Source organism: Leptosomus discolor, chromosome 4 (genome assembly GCF_034619465.1).
Source record: "Leptosomus discolor isolate bLepDis1 chromosome 4, bLepDis1.hap2, whole genome shotgun sequence".
Lineage (NCBI taxonomy): Eukaryota > Metazoa > Chordata > Aves > Leptosomiformes > Leptosomidae > Leptosomus > Leptosomus discolor.
Genome location: NC_141394.1, coordinates 31004141 through 31023514, shown reverse-complemented (window position 1 = coordinate 31023514; position 19374 = coordinate 31004141). Strand labels below are relative to the sequence as shown.

Genomic DNA, 19374 nt, shown 5'->3' with positions numbered 1-19374 from the left:
TCCTTTGTCGGTGGAGATTTCACTTGGAGTTTCTCTTGTGTAGAAGTGGACTAATTAGGATGGTGTCATGCAAGAAACACCTGGAGTGCATCCCTGTCCTGACAGTAGGTGACCAGCTCTGTAGAAGCATGCGGGCAGCTGCCACTATAAGGCATATGGTGCATTGCTAGGCATTTGGTCTAAAACATTTCTGGAGAAATTTGGATATTTCTGATAGGTGGGGAAGGTAGGACTGCAACACCACGCTCTGACAGCGAGTGTAGCTAGACCGCAACATGCAGAGTAACTGCTTGTGGCTACCTGTATGAGGAATTTGTAGCTGGAAAACTTAATTTGCTGCTTGCTGCTTAGTTTGTCCCCCTTATATCTCCTTGTGCCTTTTTCTGGTAGTGTGCAACTTTGGGAATTGCTGCCAGAGTAGTATGTATCCCTATTTGTTTCTGTGGCCATATCACATCTAAATACCATAATCCCAACCTTTATATATGAGAGACTTTAAATTTCTGAATAACTAAGCAGCATGAGGGCTGCTTTCATTTGCACTGGCAAGTGATTAATTGTAGAAATTCCGAGCTCCCTCCTGAAGCTGGGATTTTTAAGGGATGGGAAATTTTGGACGGAAGCAGGGAATAAGAAAACAACAATTAGGAAATGATTTAAGAAAAGGAGTGCATTTTCAGTCAATGACTGTAAAAGCTGAGCATAAGTATGTCAGGATAATGCTCAAAGGAAAATTTTTTTGCTAGCATTATTTGTTGCTGAAGTTTTCTCAGCTGGCCACACTCAGTGTTAGGGAGGGACCTGTTAGAAAGGGTGGCATAAACAGAAAAGGATGCTGAACCCACTCCTCTAAACGAGTAGCTTAATTTGTGCGTGTTTGGGTCTAACAGAGCAATGCTATTGTCATATTCCATTAAAAAAAAAAGGTTTCTGAGTATTTATGATGTGATGAGTACATTTATTATGCATTAGCACAGGAGAGGTCTGAAAGAGAAACAACTCTCATGGGTGTTGTTACAAACCATCTCATGAGTAAAACATAGGCTTTAGTAAAGAGTGCAAACAGGAGATGTCTTTAGGAATATTGTTGCAGCAAAACAGAAGTTCTGCTGCATGTTACTCTCCCAATTAAAACCAAAACAAGATGATAGTCTCCCTTCTGTTTATCAGCTGCAGTTTGGGAGAGGAAGATTCTTTGGGGCAGAAAGGTACCGAGGGGGCAGTTTCGTAGGATGTCAGTTGTCATTTGGGCACTGCCGCTAGACTGTCATTGGTCTTGATGTGGCATCTTCAGTGAAAGCATGTAGGGTATGTATTATGAAAAAGCAATACAGGAAAACTATTGCTAGATGATAAACTTTTGCTACTTTTTCCAACCCATGAATCTACTTCTAATGTAGTTGCTAAAATTGTATGTACTACCTTCCTAGGCTCTTCCATCTTTGGCATTACCTCACCAAAAAAAAGAGGATGACCAACAGCTCTAAGTGACCTCTAGAGGGATGAGCAAGCTGTGCTGGGATGCTAGCAGAGAAGTGAACCTCCCCTTGTGTGTCAGCAGCTTGTGGAGTTATATACTCTTCTTTGGATTTTTTGAGTAGCACAGACATTATCTCAGGTTTTATTAATGCAGGGTGACTTTGAGCTCAGCACTCACTGCTCTGCTCTGTTAGTGCCTGATGTCTTCAGAAACTGAGTGTGCTGCTTGCATGTCATTCCACGTTAACAAGCGGTCATTTTGATTTAGCAGGAATTGGAATGAATATAACATAGCAAGTCCTGTAGTCCTGTAGGTCTCTGAGTTTGCTCCTTATTCATCAAGAGAGATTCCTGATGGAAGTTACAAATTCCTACGAATATGCTTTCTTAGTGTGGTCACATCAGATGTGAGCAATTTCTGTGCAATCTATGGGGAAGCAAAGCTTGGTATGAGTAAAATGTCCTCCTTGAAGTATTTTTTGTTACTACTTCAGGTCACTTCTTGTAGCTGTTTTCCTATGGGAGAGTGACAAAAAGACTTGAATTTGTGAAGTTTAATAACAACACATTTTCTTTTGTGCCCAGATCTAGTTCCATATCCCTTCTTCACAACCATCAGTGGAAAAGGTCTGTCAAAAATTGCTGCCTCAGAGAAAAATAGAGATTTGGATTATGTCTCCTCCTTTGTTGGTTCCTTCTGTCCTTCCCCTGCTCTTTTTAACTCACTCATGCAAAGGCAGTAGTAGAGCCACAGCTCCCTCATCAAACTCTCTCTATGGCTTACATCCCGTTCTGTGGCAGAGACACGTGTCTGTGCTCTGATTTCTCATTTTGGATTCTTGTTGTCCTAAGAAAGAAAAACTCTATAAAATGCCTGATGAACAAGAGTAGTTTGGCATTTGAGGCACTCTCATTTGACTATAGGGGACACAAAATGCATTAGGCATCTATTATTCTGGTCCAGTGAGCTCTCTTTTCTCCATTAATTTAATACTTTTCCTACAGAGGATCTGTAACATTTCCAGGTTCATGAAGATGAATAACACCACTGTACCAAGGATGTCTGGGGACTGCACAGACTCCTACGCAGCTCCAACAACCTCAGCTCATTCTTTTCCTTCTGAATTCTCACTTCACTTTGTTCCCTCCCTCTTACTTTTTCATTTTTCTGCTTTTTGACCCTCTGTCCCCTCTGTTTGGATACCAGCCACTCCAAATTTTTCACAACTCTCTGAGCATTTTTTCTTTCCACCCTTCACCTCTCTACACAGTCACACATCCCCTTTGCTGTCTCCATTGGCTTACATTCTCTCACTGTTTATCTGTGCAATGAATTCTGCGACTTTCAATTTGCAATCAGATGAATCTTTCCAAAACTCTGACTGTCACTTTGAAGCCCAGTTACAGGCTCACAGTGTGGTGGGCTGCACTGGGGACGTATCACAGACAGATCAGGGGAAATGCAGACTCTGTCTAATGATCAATAGATGGAGACAGGAGAGCGCACTCTTGCTTCAGGCACAGAACTTGGTGATGTATTCACTTTCTTGCTTAAATGTTTCCAGCTATCATTTTTGCGTATTAACATATTTTAATAATACCCAAATACATTGTGATACATTAGCAAATGCAAAAGATGGCCCTGAATATAAAGCTGTTTAAAGGATATATGCAACAGAAAAAAGACATGAATAGAAACAATGAGAAAGGGATGTATAAAATGCGCTATATGTTCCACCTCTAAATCATGGCTTGCACCTTGAGGCTGCAAGTCTCAAATGGTGAGAGAGGTATAAGAGCCAACAGAGAGGTCTTGTTTTGTAATTTTGGAGCTGCTATACTAATCATTCATAAAACAGTTTGACAGGTTTTTATAATTTCAGTTAAATAACTTGTTACTAAACAAACAAACAAACGAAAAGTCTGTTCCAGAGACCAGCAAATGCAATTGCAGTGAATAGATCTGTAGCAAGTCTCCACTGTAAGACATTTAATAGTCCCTCATGAAATCATTCAGAATTTTTTAATTCTGATATAGTTACAGCTGTAAGTAATGGGAAAACAAAAGAGGATACCTCAAGGAGAACCTGCAGCTGCTCTGATAGCAAACTTTTAGACTATCATCCTTAAATACTCAATACATTAATAAGCATATTGGTAGGCAACAAAATGCTAGTGAAGTAATAAGGATGGTGTAGGAAAATTAAATTGTAAACTAAAAATCTCTATTGGAATACTTAGGAAAATCAACTTTTCTAGTCTCTAACATATATAAGTATCAAGTGTCCAGGTATCAGAAGCTTTAATTAAAACAGATGATTGCCTTAAAAGTCATCCTAGTCTCAAAAGAGGAGGGAGAAGAAAGGCCAGTGTGGTTTAAGATGTTATCTAGAGAAACAAAGCACAGAAGAGGCTAGTTTTTCAAATACAGAAGAGGAGCACAAAATTGTACCTATGCATCCCAAAAATGGTGTTTACATTTACAAACTCCAGGTCTGCGCTTCTGAATGCCTATGTACAGTTAAATACAAGTACAGGTTGTAGAGCCAGAGAGATCTCTAATGTCTGATCTTAAAACATCTGGTCTGGGAGACTGGAGACTGAGCAGATGTCTGCTGCTGACTGCTTTTTGACATTGTCCTCAGTCATCTGATTATATGAAGCAGGAAATATTCTAGTAAAACTGCATTCTGTTGGAATACATCGATTTGTTGAATCTCAAGTGTTTTGAGGAAAAAAAAAAAAGTTTGTGTTTTGTTTAAGAATGAAGAGAGGAGGAGGAGAAGGAGGACCAGTTTGAAGCACCAGATCTGATGGTTCAAACTGGATAATTGCTACACAAAAATAATTGGTGTCCTACTCAGCAGAGTGCCAGAACATATGATTAACTTTTGTGGGCTTAAACCATGCTCGTGTCAACAAAATCCTGAGGTTGGGATATAAGGGGTTATTTCTTCAAAGGGCAATTGTAGTAGGCAGAAAGCCTCCAGTGCAGAGGCTGTCAGGCTGCACTAAGGTCTGATGTCAGGACACAATCAGCGGCTCGTGCTGGTGCTTTGCTCTCTAGCCTTATGCACTTGCCCTCTTTGGAGCGATGTGAAATTAAAACACTCCTCTTTAACTCCCACTGAATATTTTAGGGAGTTTCAAATCCCATTCAGCCAGAAGTTTACCACAGCTTGCTTCCTAACATCTGTGCAGGGCCCTGAAATCTAGGAGAGGAGTGCTTTGAGCTAAAATGGGACTCTGCACGCACGTCGTAGCTGTGCATATAGGCTGTGGACGGCTTGTGGGATGGACCAGGGAGTAGCCCAGCAGGGCATTATTTGGGCTTTCCCTCTCTCTGACCTCCTTTGAGGGTGCAGAGAAGAGCTTTTCTAAACGTTTCCTGAACAGTATTTTCAACTCCTGGAGGTTTTGCATGGTTCTAGTCACCAACGTGGCAGTCCCAGCTTCACAGAGGATCAGATGGATGTAGAAAAATAGTTTTCTCTCTCCTGTTACTAAACCTACAAGACTGACATGTGTCAGTGGTGTACTTCAATGGGCAATGACAAATGAAAATGATAAAAGACCTTTTATTCTCTGGCACCTTTCATATGCAACAAAATCCTTAGAAAGCCAAACAAAATAATGTTGTTTTTCTATACCATATATTACAATGCCTCCTGCTACTGTCTTTCTGTGACTCGATTAAAGTAACAGAGAAGATATTTTCTGAGTGCTTTTCTTGGAAAGAAACGTGGATGGAGCTAACTTTCCAGCCCTCAAGTTAAAAATTTAGAAGTAACAGCACGGCATTGAGGAAGGTATGCGAGGTAGGTAAGCTGGCTCTCTTAAAGTGTGTCAACTAAAAATAGTTAGAATTCTTCTGTTAAATAAGCAGAATCTTTCCTTAGGCTCAAGAGTAATAATTGTGGGGTTTACCGCCATTTTATTCTCTTTAGTTAAATTGCCAGCGAGCAGTTTATGTCTCTTTGTATTTGAATCAGGTGGCAGAGTTGTCCAGTTTGAAAATGTACCTACAATAAATCAGTTTCTTTTTAATAGCCAGGCTATGGGAGGAGAGGATTAAACTGCCATGTCGAGTATTTTAAGAAGCATTTTAACCAGGCTGTAATCACATTTCATTCTTCTATCGGTTCACATAAAATATCCGATCTAGGTAGACTGAACAACTCCCGTGCTGGGATTGCAATGGCAGGAGAGGGTTGTTTACCATTCCTGGCTCTAAAGCTTTCCCACTTCACAGGGGTTGATTAGTGTTTATGGCTGTTTGCAGAATGGCCAGTTAATCAAATAAAACAGACCCCATTCTCTGCTGAATATAACAGAGGGAGGGATATAAATACCAGGGACTGTATCAAGATGAGTGGAAAATACAATGCATCTGTAATGAAAAAAACAGTAGATAAGCAGTTCTATTATACAAGTCTGTAAGTACCAAGGCGTTCCTGTCATAACATCAGTCAAAGAGCAGAAACATTGGTTGTTTTATCACTCTGACCTCAGAACAGGATTTCCTTGTAATACTGTTGTGGTTTAAGCCCAGCTGGCAGCTCAGCCCCACACAGCCGCTCGATCATTCCCTGCAGTGGGATGGGTGAGAGAATCGGAAGGGTGAAAGTGAGAAAACTCGTGGGCTGAGATGGAGACTGTTTAACAGGTAAAGCAAAAGCCGCACACACAAGCAAAACAAAACGAGGAATTCATTCACCACTTCCCATCGGCAGGTGGGTGTTCAGCCATCTCCAGGAGAGCAGGGCTCCATCATGCCTAACGGGTGCTTAGGTTGACAAACACCATCACTCCAAACAACCCCACTTTCATCCTCCTTCCCCCAGCTTTATACGTTGAGCACAACGTCGTATGGTATATCCCTGTGGTCAGTTGAGGTCAGCTGTCCCAGCTGTGTCCCCTCCCAACTTCTTGTGCAGCATGGACTTACCCACAGTTGATGTTTGGCTGCTGTTTTCTAGTTCTGTAAATTGTAAACTCGTTTCTAGCATCTGAGCTATTGTGAGGTAGGTCAGGATGAATTAGAAACAAATATAATGGAAGCTTCTTACTTGCACTTCATTCATTATTTATAAAGGCGTGCAAAGTGAATCTTACATCCCTGGATAAGTGGAAACACCTGCCCAGGTTGTAGCTGGAGATGGACTAAGTTGTGCACACTTTAAGGCAAAGACTGTATGTATTTAACTCCATACGGATGCAAAAGCTCAGCTATCACCTGAAATTAGAGTTGTGATGAACTATAAAACCCTTAGTTAGATGTGAAAAGTGCTCAGATACGTAAGTTATGATGATGCTATCTGAACTTGAAACTCCTTCTGGACATGGTTTACATCTTTATTTACCTTTGTACATAAAAAACCCAGGTGCCTTCTCCTTTACCTGGATTTGCTCTGCCTGGCAGAGACTTAGTTGTGCGTTTTAAATTACTGTAACCATATTCCTTCTAGCAACTGTTTTATATGAGGGATTTGACTTCCTAGTTTATGACTGTGAAATGCTGAGTGTTTTGGATTGCAGATATGCTGTCTATATTTTTCACCCTGGCACCCTGCTCTCCCTAGCAGCTTGCTGCAGGGCAGGCACCAGCAGAGAGGAGCTAGCTTTTAAGACTACGGGGACAATATGTGACAATTTGTTGGGTTGTGTCATCTTTTCAGTTGCCTGCATGGTGATAGCAAGCAGGCTGTCTGAACTGAGTAAAAAATGCCACTGCACTGGTCTTCCTCCTCCCACAGCTTCTAATGTTTTCCATGGGTCCTAAACTGAAAAAGAAAGGTAAAACTTTCTCAGCTCAGATGTGTAATGTTTTCCCTTCTTGTGGGTTCAAAATACCTTCTTGCAAGAATTAAAATGCATTCGGCAGTAGGGTCTCCAAAGACCTGAAAAGCTGGTGATAAGGGGCAGTGTAGTGGCATTAGGAACCCAGGTGTTAGGGGAATAATGGCTCTTAACAATGCAATGACCTGGGGATAGGGAACATTCATTTGTGCAGCATCCCCCATCTGGGCCATGGTGGTGAGAAGAGACTGACTGCCTGCAAAAGACCTGATTGGGCTTAAAACAGTTGCTTTAGCTGGAAATACCGTAGGGCAGAAATTTCTCTGTGGAGCTTTTCTGGAAACTGTCCATGGCACCAGTCTGTGCAGCAGCCTGAACTTACAGGCTGAAAGAAATACTTAGAGGCACCCCGTGGTAGCCCTTATCGAACTCTTGGGGAAAGTGAATGCCAGGTATGGCTGAAAGCTAGAAACCTTAAGGGGCTGGGACAAATCTCAGTGTGCTTCTTTCCACAGCCCCATGAACCATTGTGCTTAAGAGGAAGGTTCACTGCTAGAGTAGAAGACTGATGGTTTCGTGCGGGTTTTCCAGAGGAAGAAGTAGCTTTCAAGACCACTGTCTTGGGTTGAAAAGACAGGTGTCTGCGGAGGAAGGCAGGAGCCTCCCTTGAAATGGAAAGTGCAACCCCCTTCCCTCCAAATTATTATAATTTTGAAATTAATGGGCCTTCAGGCAAAGATATGGGGAATAGGAATAACAGTTCTTTACTAATATATATATATATAACACAAGGCAGGGAAAAAACAAACAACCCACTGGTTTACACTGACAGAGTCAGGAATACAACCTGACACCCTGTTAGGGTGGCAGTAGCAGTCCGATAAGATGCTGGCTGCAGTCCTCCTGAAGTGATGGATGTAGTTCTGTTGAAGCAGCGATCAGGTAAAAGAGTCTGGTCTTCCTCCGAAGGTCCAGTGGTAGGTAGGTAGCTCTTGTCCTCTGGAACTCCAGTGGGGGGAAAAGCTCTTCTGGGAATCCAGTGGAAGAAAGGCTGCTAGGGTGTTCAAAATCTCCGTTTTTATTTGGCATGGACTGCTTGGCTCCTTCCCCCCCCTCCCCGGGCGGAGCATCTCACAATGGGATGGGGAGTCGTGAGGCAGTTCCTTGATGGGCCATTAACAGGAGATTGTCCAGGAGCGAGTTATCGATGGGTCAGGCGATAAGGCATTGTTGTGCCCATTAACAGGAGATAGTCCAGAGGGGGGAGGCAGGGAGCACCGCCCCACCTGGTCTCAACAGCTCCTGAAGATGGTAATAGAATATTTTTTTTTCCTTTTGGCACATTTTACACTGTAACCCAGGACAACCACCAAAGTCTATTCTATATGAAAGCAAACTGATGTGGAAGCACTGAGCTTTATGATCCGAACCTGTTCCTTCATGCCCTAGCCCAAGCTTGTGAGGTGCAGTGCAGGTTGCCAGCAGTTAGTTGTTCTTGTCTACTGCAGGGTACCAAAATGAGGGGAAACACACTAAATTGTTGTGCACTGTAATTTCAGAGAGGGGAAAGAAGAGGGCCTGGGAAGCATTTCTTTTGGAGTTTCAAGATATTGTGTCTAGATTTGCAGTGCCAAGCTGTCTCCATCCAAAGCTGGGCAGGAGATGCTTACCAAAGAGAGAAGGATAAAATGGTTCAAAAGCAGATAGTTAAATTCTTTTGCGTGAGTAGTGGGACATCCTGAACCCTATTACTACTATGACAGTGGTCAAAGCTCTTATACAGGAAGTCTAAGAAACTAAAACTTAAGTCAGTTTCTTTAAAATAAGTTCCTAAATTGAAACCATTGTTTCAAATGAGCTTTTACTGGAGGATTTTTCAGTAATGTTGGTAGTTTTGTAAATAATTTCCTTGTGGTTAAAGTGCTTTTTCAGGTGATGAATGGTTTCAATGAGAAGTTTCTTTGACTTTTGATGATTTTTCTATCCTTGCAGTTGATATTCAATAAATACTTTAAATAAGGAATACTGCCCAAGAATTGCAGTTAGATTGACTTGGCTTTTATTCTAAAAAATGGGGACAAGAACCCTTCAATTACTGTCATGCTGGATTGATTTGATTTAATTTAAAGAGGGATGCTGCTTTGCTTAAGTTTACCTGCGTTTGTCTTCTTCATGATACTTTAATCCACAGAATTTTACTTTTTCACCCAAATTAAGAGAATTGGTCTGTGTACATTTCCTCATTTAAATGTTCTTTTAATGGTGATTAGCTGCCACAAAAATACAAATATATGAGGAGTCAGTTGTTTTAGTGGCTTAAATTTGCCTCATTATTGAGGCTGCCACTTGGCTACCACGGATCTGTTTTTGAGGAACCTGAAGTGCTTTCATATAATTTCTGTGTATGATCTTCAGTGGTGACACCCTTAAAATTGTCTCCATTACTATAAGCAGCGCTTATTTGTCATAAAACAAATGAGAAGCTGGCGTAAAAAAAAAAAAAAAAAAAAAAAAAAAAGCTTCCTTACTTTTCAAAGGTCTGCTTTGCTGAGATTTATTTTTTTTCTGTTGTTTTTTTCTTCTGTTTCTCTTCCACCTGAAATTAATATTAGTAGTAACAAACCTGTGGTTCAGCTGCATGTCAGTGATCAGCTTGATTTGCTGCCTTTTTATGCTTTGCTGTGATTACCTGGAGAAGCAGCTGGCTCAGTTCTCCCACCACCATCAGAAATTGTACCTTTGATTGGCCTTTGCTCTGTTTTGCTCTGCTTGCTGTTTTCTTTCTTGTAACTTACAGGGCAGCTCGTGGCCTAGACAGGTGCCACTCTATGCTGGCTGGACAGCCGAGCACAGAGAGTTGTGGTGAATGGGGTTAAATCCGGCTGGTGACCGTTCACAAGTGGTGTCCCCCAGGGCTCAGTATTGGGACTGGTCTTGTTTCATATCTTTATAAATTATCTCAATGAGGAGATCAAGTGCTCCCTTAGTAAGTTTGTAGATGACACCATGTTGGGTGGGAGTGTTGATCTGCTGAAGGGTAGGAAGGCTCTGCAGAGGGATCTGGACAGGCTGGATCTATGGGCTGAGGTCAGTTGTGTGAGGTTTAACAAGGCCAAATGCTGGGTCCTGCACTTGGGTCACAACAACCCCATGCAGCGCTACAGGCTTGGAGAGGAGTGGCTGGAAAGCTGCCCGGCAGAAAAGGACCTGGGGGTGCTGTTTGACAGCTGGCTGAACATGAGCCAGCAGTGTGCCCAGGTGGCCAAGAAGGCCAACAGCATCCTGGCCTGTATCAGAAAGTGTGGCCAGCAGGAGTAGGGAAGTGATCATGCCCCTGTACTTGGCACTGGTGAGGCCACACCTTGAATACTGTGTGTGGTTTTGGGCCCCTCACTACAAGAAAGACATTGAGGTGCTGGAGTGTCCAGAGAAGGGCAACAAAGCTAGTGAAGGGTCTGGAGAACAAGTGTTATGAGGAATGGCTGAGGGAACTGGGGTTGTTTAGTCTGGAGAAGAGGAGGCTGAGGGGAGACCTTATTGCTCTCTACAACTACCTGAAAGGAGGTTGTAGTGAGATGGGGTCAGTCTCTTCTCCCAAATAACAAGTGATAGGACGAGAGGAAATGGCCTCAAGTTGCACGAGGGGAGGTTTAGAGTGGACATTAGGAAATATTTCTTTACTGAAAGAGTGGTCAAACATTGGAACAGGCTGCCCAGGGAAGTGGTGGAGTCACCATCCCTGGAGGTGTTCAAAAAATGTGTAGACGTGGCACTTCGGGACATGGTTTAGTGGGCATGGTGGTGTTGGGTTGATGGATGGACTTGATGATTTTAGAGGTCTCTTCCAACCTAATGATTCTGTGGTTCTGTAATTCTTTGATTAATTACAATGGCAGAATGCGAATGCACTGAGCACTGGAAAAATTCTAACACAAAGATGCCCTCTTGTTACAGAGCTCTCATACCTGAGTCGTTTTTTCTAATTCCAGATGAATTATTCAAGGTCTGCCCCGTATAACAAACAAATGTGTGATCATGAGGCTTTTCTCAAGAAGTTGGTGGCAGGTTGCATATGAGGAATTAATGCTTTTCCTGATGAAGTTTTATCTGGAGCAAATAGACATGCCATTGAAGCTGATATGACAATGTAATGAAAGATAAACTTCATACTGAAGAGGAGATGAGGCTGAGATTTCTAACCTCTTTTCTTCCCCTAAGCTCCCTGGTGTTTCATTTCCTGCTGCTATTCACTCCTGGGCACTAGGTCAATAATGCTTTTAGAAAAGATTCCACACTTTTCTGTTTGAATAAGTGCAAAGAATAAGTTTCATTGTTTGTCAAATAGTGCCCCTTGAATTTAAATAGCTTTCTATAGATCCTGTAAAATGACATCCTAAAGGGTTATTAATATTATTTAATTAGCTGCTTGCCTTGATGACTGAATAGGGTTTTATTTATATAGGAATTTTTATTCTGTACTCTAATACTACCATGGGAATCCAACTCCCATCATGCACCACAGAGAGCTGTTGGTCAGATTTGTATTCTGCCTCCCCGACTGCATTACTGCATTTCACTCTTAAGTTACGCAAATCAGCCACACATGCTGGCCTGCAAGGGAGTATGGGGCAAGAAGTTCCAAAATTACTTCGGAACTACAGAAAGTTTAGTTTTGAGAGAACTGTAAATTATTCAACAAAGCTGAAATGTGAGATTTTTTTTTCACTGGGATACAAAAAGAAGTTACCCAGAATTGTGCGCTTTGTGAACAAAACCAAGACTTGAAACATTTGTCCCTGGAGGAAAATGAATTAGCAAATGAGGATTTCTGTGAAGGTAGAAGATCTGACTTCTGCTTCAGTCCAATAAACAGCAACTTCATTAGCTTCTTGCAAGAGTATTATGAAGATCAATGTGTTTCCATTCCCTTCTGCTGAAAAAAACCTCTGTTGTGAATGCCATCAAGCCATTTGGCAACATCTGACGACATAAAAGTCTTGATTTAAGCTTCCACCACAAATTTTATGTTTGCCTTTTCTCATTTCAAAGTACAATATCCACATTGTGTATACAGCTCTCACTCATATATTTGCAAATGTTCGTTCAATTTTGTTTGCTCTTCTTCATTCCTCACATAATAGCCACCTCAGCAAGGCTTTTTTGTAGGATAGAGTACAGCCCTCTGCAGGCTGCAGCTACTGCATGCTTGCTGAATATGCAAAGATTATGTCAAAAATTTGATTTCCTTATTTATGTATGCCAAAGTCTCAGGTCCACGGTGACAGACATAAGGCTAGCAGCATCACATGGTGGGTTTTCCCCATGTAGTCGGTGCAGTGGAACAGTCCATATTGGAAAACACGACTCTTGAAGCACTGTATGGAGCAGGTGATTAATCAGCATCCTTGATTGGTTTTAGGTCAGAGCTGGAGTCACTGCTGCTGCTGTGCTGCAGAAGAGTCTGTTTCTGTTCGTGTGTTCCTGGCTAGAATATCACTGACAGCTTTGTAAGCAGGGAAGGGTGTACAGCAGTTGGAGGGGAAGGATGGTACCTGGCACGTAATGGAAATGAGTAGAAAAAGCATCACCCCTGCACCACCAGGGGTATTCAGAAAATGTGCATCAGCATTATCTAATAATTTTCAGATTTTCTTCCAGGAGATGTATATCATTTTAATCAGTTGAAACTTAATTTAAGATTTCCCTGGCCTTAAAAGCTGTGATGTTTTTATAACAGCTAATACATTTTATGTATGATGAAATATTTAAAAGAGGTCTGCAGGAAAAAAAAAAAGCCAGTTCTGTTTAACCTGTAGCCTATTGTGTACATTTTTTCTTTCATGAGGAATTTAAAATAGAAGAAATTATAATGTCCAAGAATTCAAGTCTGAAAAATTGCAATAGTTCATTATTGTTTACTTACAATTATTTTTTTCTGAAATTTATAATTTCTAAACCTAGAAATGTGTTTTTAGAATGCTGGAGTTGTACACAAATACATTATTCAGCCTACTCTGCATGGACCGATTAGCTGTAAGAAGAAATACTCTCCACATCCGTGTCGGCATGAAATATGTGCATATGCAAAGTGTAATGGCTTTAAATGCTTTCCTTGTATAACTCAACCAGGTTTTGGTGGAGTCATCAAAGATAAATTTTAACTAATATCTACAGGCACAGCTTCAGTAAATAAAAATCTCATAAATGTTCAGTGATAGAAAATAGAAATATAGCAGCCTTATAAAAATAGTTTTGCCATCTATGTGCTGATGGCCGCTATTCAGTGTAACAGCTCTTTGTACAGTAACTCCTTTGGAATTACTCACAAAACCATGAACTCAAGCATTTCTGTCTAGTACCGTACCTCGCAGTTTCACTTAATGTCCAGTGTAGCTCATAAGTTCAAAATACCCCGATGAACAAGTAGCAGGTTCAATTATACCTCTAATTTTATTTTTTTTTTCTTGTAGCAGTAGTCATCAGATTCTCCAAAAGTCTTTTTAGCCCCTGCCATACTGACAGGCAGGATGCCACAGGGAAGGAGACTGAAGTGTCAGTTCTCCATGTCCTGGAGGACTGGAAAGCTGGGGTTGCTGCTGAATGACAATACGCTGCCCTCCTACAAACTCTTCCCTGGTGACCCTGGACTGTGCGGTCATGTGTGAGCAGCATTCAGATTTGCCGCCATCCTGAACTGTTGTTATCTCGAGACAAAATGACAATATAATGATGTGGAAATGTAGAATCAGGGGTGCAGATATTCTGCGAGTAGCGAGTTATATATATTACAAAGAACAATTTCTTTTTCAAAGGAGATTTTGCTTTCATTTAGCCCCATAATTGACTGACTGTAAGCTCCTTAACTTTTTCTCATAATGCAGAGCTGGAATTTTTGCTCTTCGTTTTGAGGCCCAAAGTGGAAGTCTTAGCTATTGAAAAGCTACAAAATATGAGCTTCCCTGACTAAGAGGGAGAGAGAGAAGGATATAGGTTTTTAATTGACATTTTGTTCTGAAATTCTCTTCTTTTGCACAGAGCATCATCCCCCCTTTTCGTAGCACAGCTACCCCGCACTTATAGGTGCAAATCTGTAGAATATCAGCAGTGTTCCAGAGATGCTATACTCCAGCAAAAAATTATTATTAGGTCTTTAGGCTAAAACCAGTCTTAAGCTGTGTGAAAGATCCATGGCAGACAGTTTAGACTACGAATCTCCGAAGAAGAGTGTGCTAAAAAGGGAATCATGTGCCTTCTGAACTGCCAGATAAATGATTCTCTCTTAGTGAGATGAGTGTTTTTCTCATATATAAAAGTTAAGAACTGGAGACAGTTCAAAAGTAGTGTCATTGCTAATGGGAGGACTGAACTGATAGATTTGCAAAGAAAGATTAAAGAAAGCTATATCCAGCTCAGCTGAGTAACAGAAAGGTTCATCAATAATTGAAAGCTGTCAGCCCCAAAGTAAGAGTATTTAGAACTGCAAAGGGAAAAATAACTAGGAATGACATAAGAAAGTTATTTAAAAAGAAGAAAAGTAGTAAAAATAAATATGTTGAATAGCAATGAAAACTGTTAGACTGAGGAACAGTTCCATAAACAGAGCAATTGTAAGCATGATAATTGCTACTTAGGTTTGCTCCATGGATTTGAATTCCCTAGATTTGTAAATGGATAAGGCAAAAATGCTAAAAAGGATGTATTTTATTGCATGGAGCAATCATGTGTTGAAGGTGGATGGCAGGATGATGCCGTCTGTCTCTTCAATCTCTTTCCTGCCCCGTGCTCTTTAACTGAGGCTCACTGTGATCTTATCTATGAAAAGTAATATCTTTGTGTGAACCTGAACTGTGGTATTATCAGGTCTGCTCTAAGAATCTTGTGTATACCACTTCATCACAGATATTATTGACAGTAAGTGCTTTTACCACTTTTATATATTCTCACTGTGAGTTGCTTTACAGCAAGGCAGCCAAATCAAGAGAATTTTTCCTGACCAGCCAAGCAGCTGATAAGCCTCTTTACAAGCACTTAGGTGAATTCAATGCACTAGGACATTAAAAGGGTGGCTTAGGACAAAAATGGGTGTCAAAACATAACCCTCCACTCTTGCCATCACCTGAAAGGTTATCTCCCCACATGTCTTTTGAACCTCACTTTTCCTTAATTCCTTTGTTTGGAAAATCCGTCTGATCCTTTTTAGGATTCATTTCATTTCCCCCCCCCTTCTGATCTTCTGCTTTTGTCTCCTATTTCCCTCCCTTGCTGTCTGCACATCATGATACTTTTTCAGGCTGAGTCATTATCCTTTTTAAATGTTCCTAGGAAGGGCTTTTTTTTCAGTCTATCTATTTCTCGGCCAAGTGGTGCCTGTAGAAAGATCAGAGTAACCTAAGCTAGGAAGAGCTCTCTGAGTTGCAATGCCTGTAAGACAAGCATACAAGTTGTATTGTTTATTAATAGTGAGTTCATTTCTATCCTGTATTCCCTGGCTGTTTAGATAGACCTAAACCTCCACTGGAGAGCAAAAAAAAAAACCCATTCTTGACCATTTTCAGAGCCTGAAGATTAAAATTGACCTAGTCCTGCATTTGTATGTGTGTGTGTATTTCAAAAAGAATTTTATTTAGCCTGCCAATTACGCAGAGTCCACAGATAATATGGCTCCCTTTCTGCTCCAAAATTTGCACAGTCCTCCCCATACCATGACTACGAATGGAAATAGGAAATATTCCCTTTTCAGGCCTTCAGTGTCTAATTCAGATTGATTATGCATGAAAAGGAATGTGTCCCAAACGCAATCATTCCTTGTGCACTACATCTTGTGAGCAAGCAGCCGGCATGGCTTGCTTCAGTAACTTTTATATGTAAACAGTCTTTAAAAACATAATCTACGTTGTCAAAGCCTAATCTAAATGATGTACTGACGTTGCTTATTTTGATAAGCTTGCTTCTGAATAAATGTTAAATTTTTTTATACATGCCATATATTTAAATGAAGAGAAAAATCTGGATTTGTTTCAAATGCGAATGGATAGTAAAATGTTACTTTAAAAGCTTTTCAGTATAATGAGTTGTTTTGGATTTATCTTAGTCAAACAGTTAAAATGGCTTGCATGATCTTACTGTACAAATGTCTTTGAAGATATGTGAAAACTTTCATGCTGAGAAAAATAATCCCAAACAATCTAGTTGGCATGATCTTGCGCACAGTCATGCACAGAGCCCAAAAGAAAAATGGGTGTTTAGGACCTCTACAGCAACCTGAAATATGACTGAAATGTGGACCATCTTGAATGGTGATCTTCCCTCTGGATAGCCATGCCTACCCTCCCACGCTTCTCCCAATGTGAATACCTAACTTGCCTCTAAAGGGTTGTTTCTACAGCTCCAAGAAAAAACTTAATGGGGGCTTTGAGGTGGAATTTAGCATTGGTGCAGGGAGCCTGATGTTTCCTTTGTTCCCTGAAGAGGGACAGTAAAGATTTCTTGCACTGCATTGTGCACTGCATTGTTTCACTGATGGCAAGTTGTTCTCAGGTCACATTTCTTCTGTTTCTGCTGAGGTGCTCAGCCGAAGCACCACATGGCACCAGTCACAGTGCGCTTCTTGTGCTGACAGCTATTGGACACCCAAACGTCACATTCTTTAAAGAACAGAGCATGCTGAAACAGACACATTTTTAGGTGCACTGACCTCCTTTTGGACTTGATAGTCCATTGTCTGAGCTCTTCCTCTGTTTACCGCAGGTGAAATACGGGAACTATGCCTTTGTATGGGACGCAGCAGTACTGGAGTACGTGGCCATCAACGATGCAGACTGCTCTTTTTACACGGTCGGGAACACTGTTGCGGACAGAGGATATGGGATCGCACTGCAACATGGCAGCCCCTACCGAGACGTTTTCTCACAAAGGTAAGGGTTTGGAGAAGGAAGAGCAGGTCCTAAGCAAAGATGTCTCTCAGCTCTGGACCCTTCTTTTAATTTAATTTTCTGTGAAGGAAAGATATCTTGTGTTTGCAAGCCACTTCATTTCTTACATAGGCATTCATTTCTTCGGAGACATAGGATTATTCACTTTTCTAGACACTGCATTAAAAATACTTTGTGTTGCTCTTATTTGAATTGTTCTTGTTTCTTTTGGAAAACATTAATGAGATAGAGAGAACTTCATTAACATGAAAATGAGAAAATAGTTGATTCATTTGTTACAGAGGGACAGCATAACTCAACCCTTCCTGTTACAGAAGCCTTTTCTTAAAGAGAAAAAAATAAACTTTGACACTCAGGGGAAAACTGAGGGGTTGAACAAGAATGTTTGTCGTTTCAGTGACAAGACCCCTATTAGTACCCAAAAGGTTAGATGCTTATCCCAGTACTGATTGATCTCTACAAAAGTGAGATCTCTAGAGATGCTTCTGGTTCTATGTTTCTACTAGGACTGGAAATACTAAATTAATTGTATGTATTGTGCCTTTGCAGTATTTGTGCTTCACTCTGGTATTGATTCCTAAATCAGGATGTGTGTGAAATGTAAAAAACAACCAAACATTTAAAAGGTGTAATATCTGCCATCTGGCTTTTAGCAGAAGATGCGGGCTAATCTCATGATCCTTCTTCATTCTGAACCCATTCTCTCAACCCAGTTTCTAATCATTTGTGTTAGATGGACTTTACAAAAGTTTACAGCTGCTGTGATGGAATTTATTTTGTGTGGTTACCATAATTAACATAAACAATTATGTCATACGTATGTGCTTCACTCAGTCTATTGTCTTTGCCTACAGTCCATAGAATGAGGTAGGGGGAGAAAGTATTCAGTAAGTAACAATTCGCAGATTCGGAGGAATCACTGTCTGCTCACTCATACTGCATGAACAGAGAAGGTTTGAATTCTTTGAATCTGTTCTATCTTGGGAGTGATTTAGCTGAATTTTTTGCTGACTTAGCAGTAACATAATACAAAAGTTCACAAGATCAATGAAAAAATAATTTCAATGAAATATATATATTTTTTATATATTATGATTATCTTTAGAGGCAATTATTTACTTAATACTTTAATATTCCAGCCATGACCAGGCTGGCTCCGCTACAAGTCTCTGGCTCTGTAATGTTCAGGGTCTCCATGCAAAACAAAGGAGTAAAATTTTTTTCTGTAATCTTTCTAAGAAATGCTTCCTGCTGTTAGACATCTCAGGTGCTAGTCAAGGTGTAAAGTTGTCCTCTTCAGAGTTTTACTCATGTAAGCTTGGGTATAAAAATTTGAAGACATATGGGAGTTTCATTGGCTGCATCTTTATTACTAAACACGGTGAACCCGCCAAGTGGCATGGCATGGCTCGTGCCTGCATAAATGCGCATTCTTTATCCCTGCCGCTGCTGCTCTCCAAGTCAACGTGGATGCATCAAAACCACCCCTTAGGGAGTGCTGCTGACATCTTTTATATACTTGTTATAGTTCTCGCTACAGGGCGGAAATGGTCACGGCTGGTTCTGGTGATTATCTTCTTCGTTGCAGTATTCAGTACCTGGAGAAGCTAAGTTACATCTTCTGATACGCTGCCTTTAGCAACTTCTGGATCGTTGGTCTGTGCAGGTCTGACATTTCCAAGTACAATTTTATTTCGTTACAAAATTTCAGCATTTCAGGGTATTATTATATCTTGAAGCTGTAGGAGAGCAGAAAGAAGCATAAAAATTTTCACATATATATCGCTTTTTATCTGAGGATCTTTGAAGCAACATTTAAATATTAGCATCTCAGTGAAAAGTAAATGCCATTTCCTTTTAATGCTGAGAGAATCCGCAGCATAACGAGACTTAAATGAATTCTCAAGGTCAGTTGTTTTTTCCTGGTGGAATCAGGGATCATAGGCACTCAGGTGTCCTCATTTTCCATTTCCTGCTATGGTTATCAGAGTTCAGACGGATGAAGAAAGGGATTATTTCTGAGATATTGGGCCACAGGAGGGTCTAGATAGATACTCAAAACTTAGCACTGATGACAAAGTAACTCATTTCAGTATCAAGAGCAATGGTTGAACAGAGAAATTGGAAATGGCTTGGAGTAATGCTACCTACTGGAGAATTTAGA

General features: G+C 40.7%; 1 protein-coding gene across 2 annotated transcripts in view; it reads left to right on the top strand.

The window, feature by feature from the left end:
* GRID2 (glutamate ionotropic receptor delta type subunit 2) overlaps window positions 1–19374 on the top strand; it is a 730540-nt gene that overhangs the window by 645035 nt on the left and 66131 nt on the right. For both annotated transcript variants that reach the window (XM_086464050.1, XM_086464049.1), the window contains one exon: window positions 17026–17192. In XM_086464050.1, the coding sequence (XP_086320176.1) occupies window positions 17026–17192 (167 nt within the window). The remainder of the gene's footprint in view (window positions 1–17025; window positions 17193–19374) is intronic.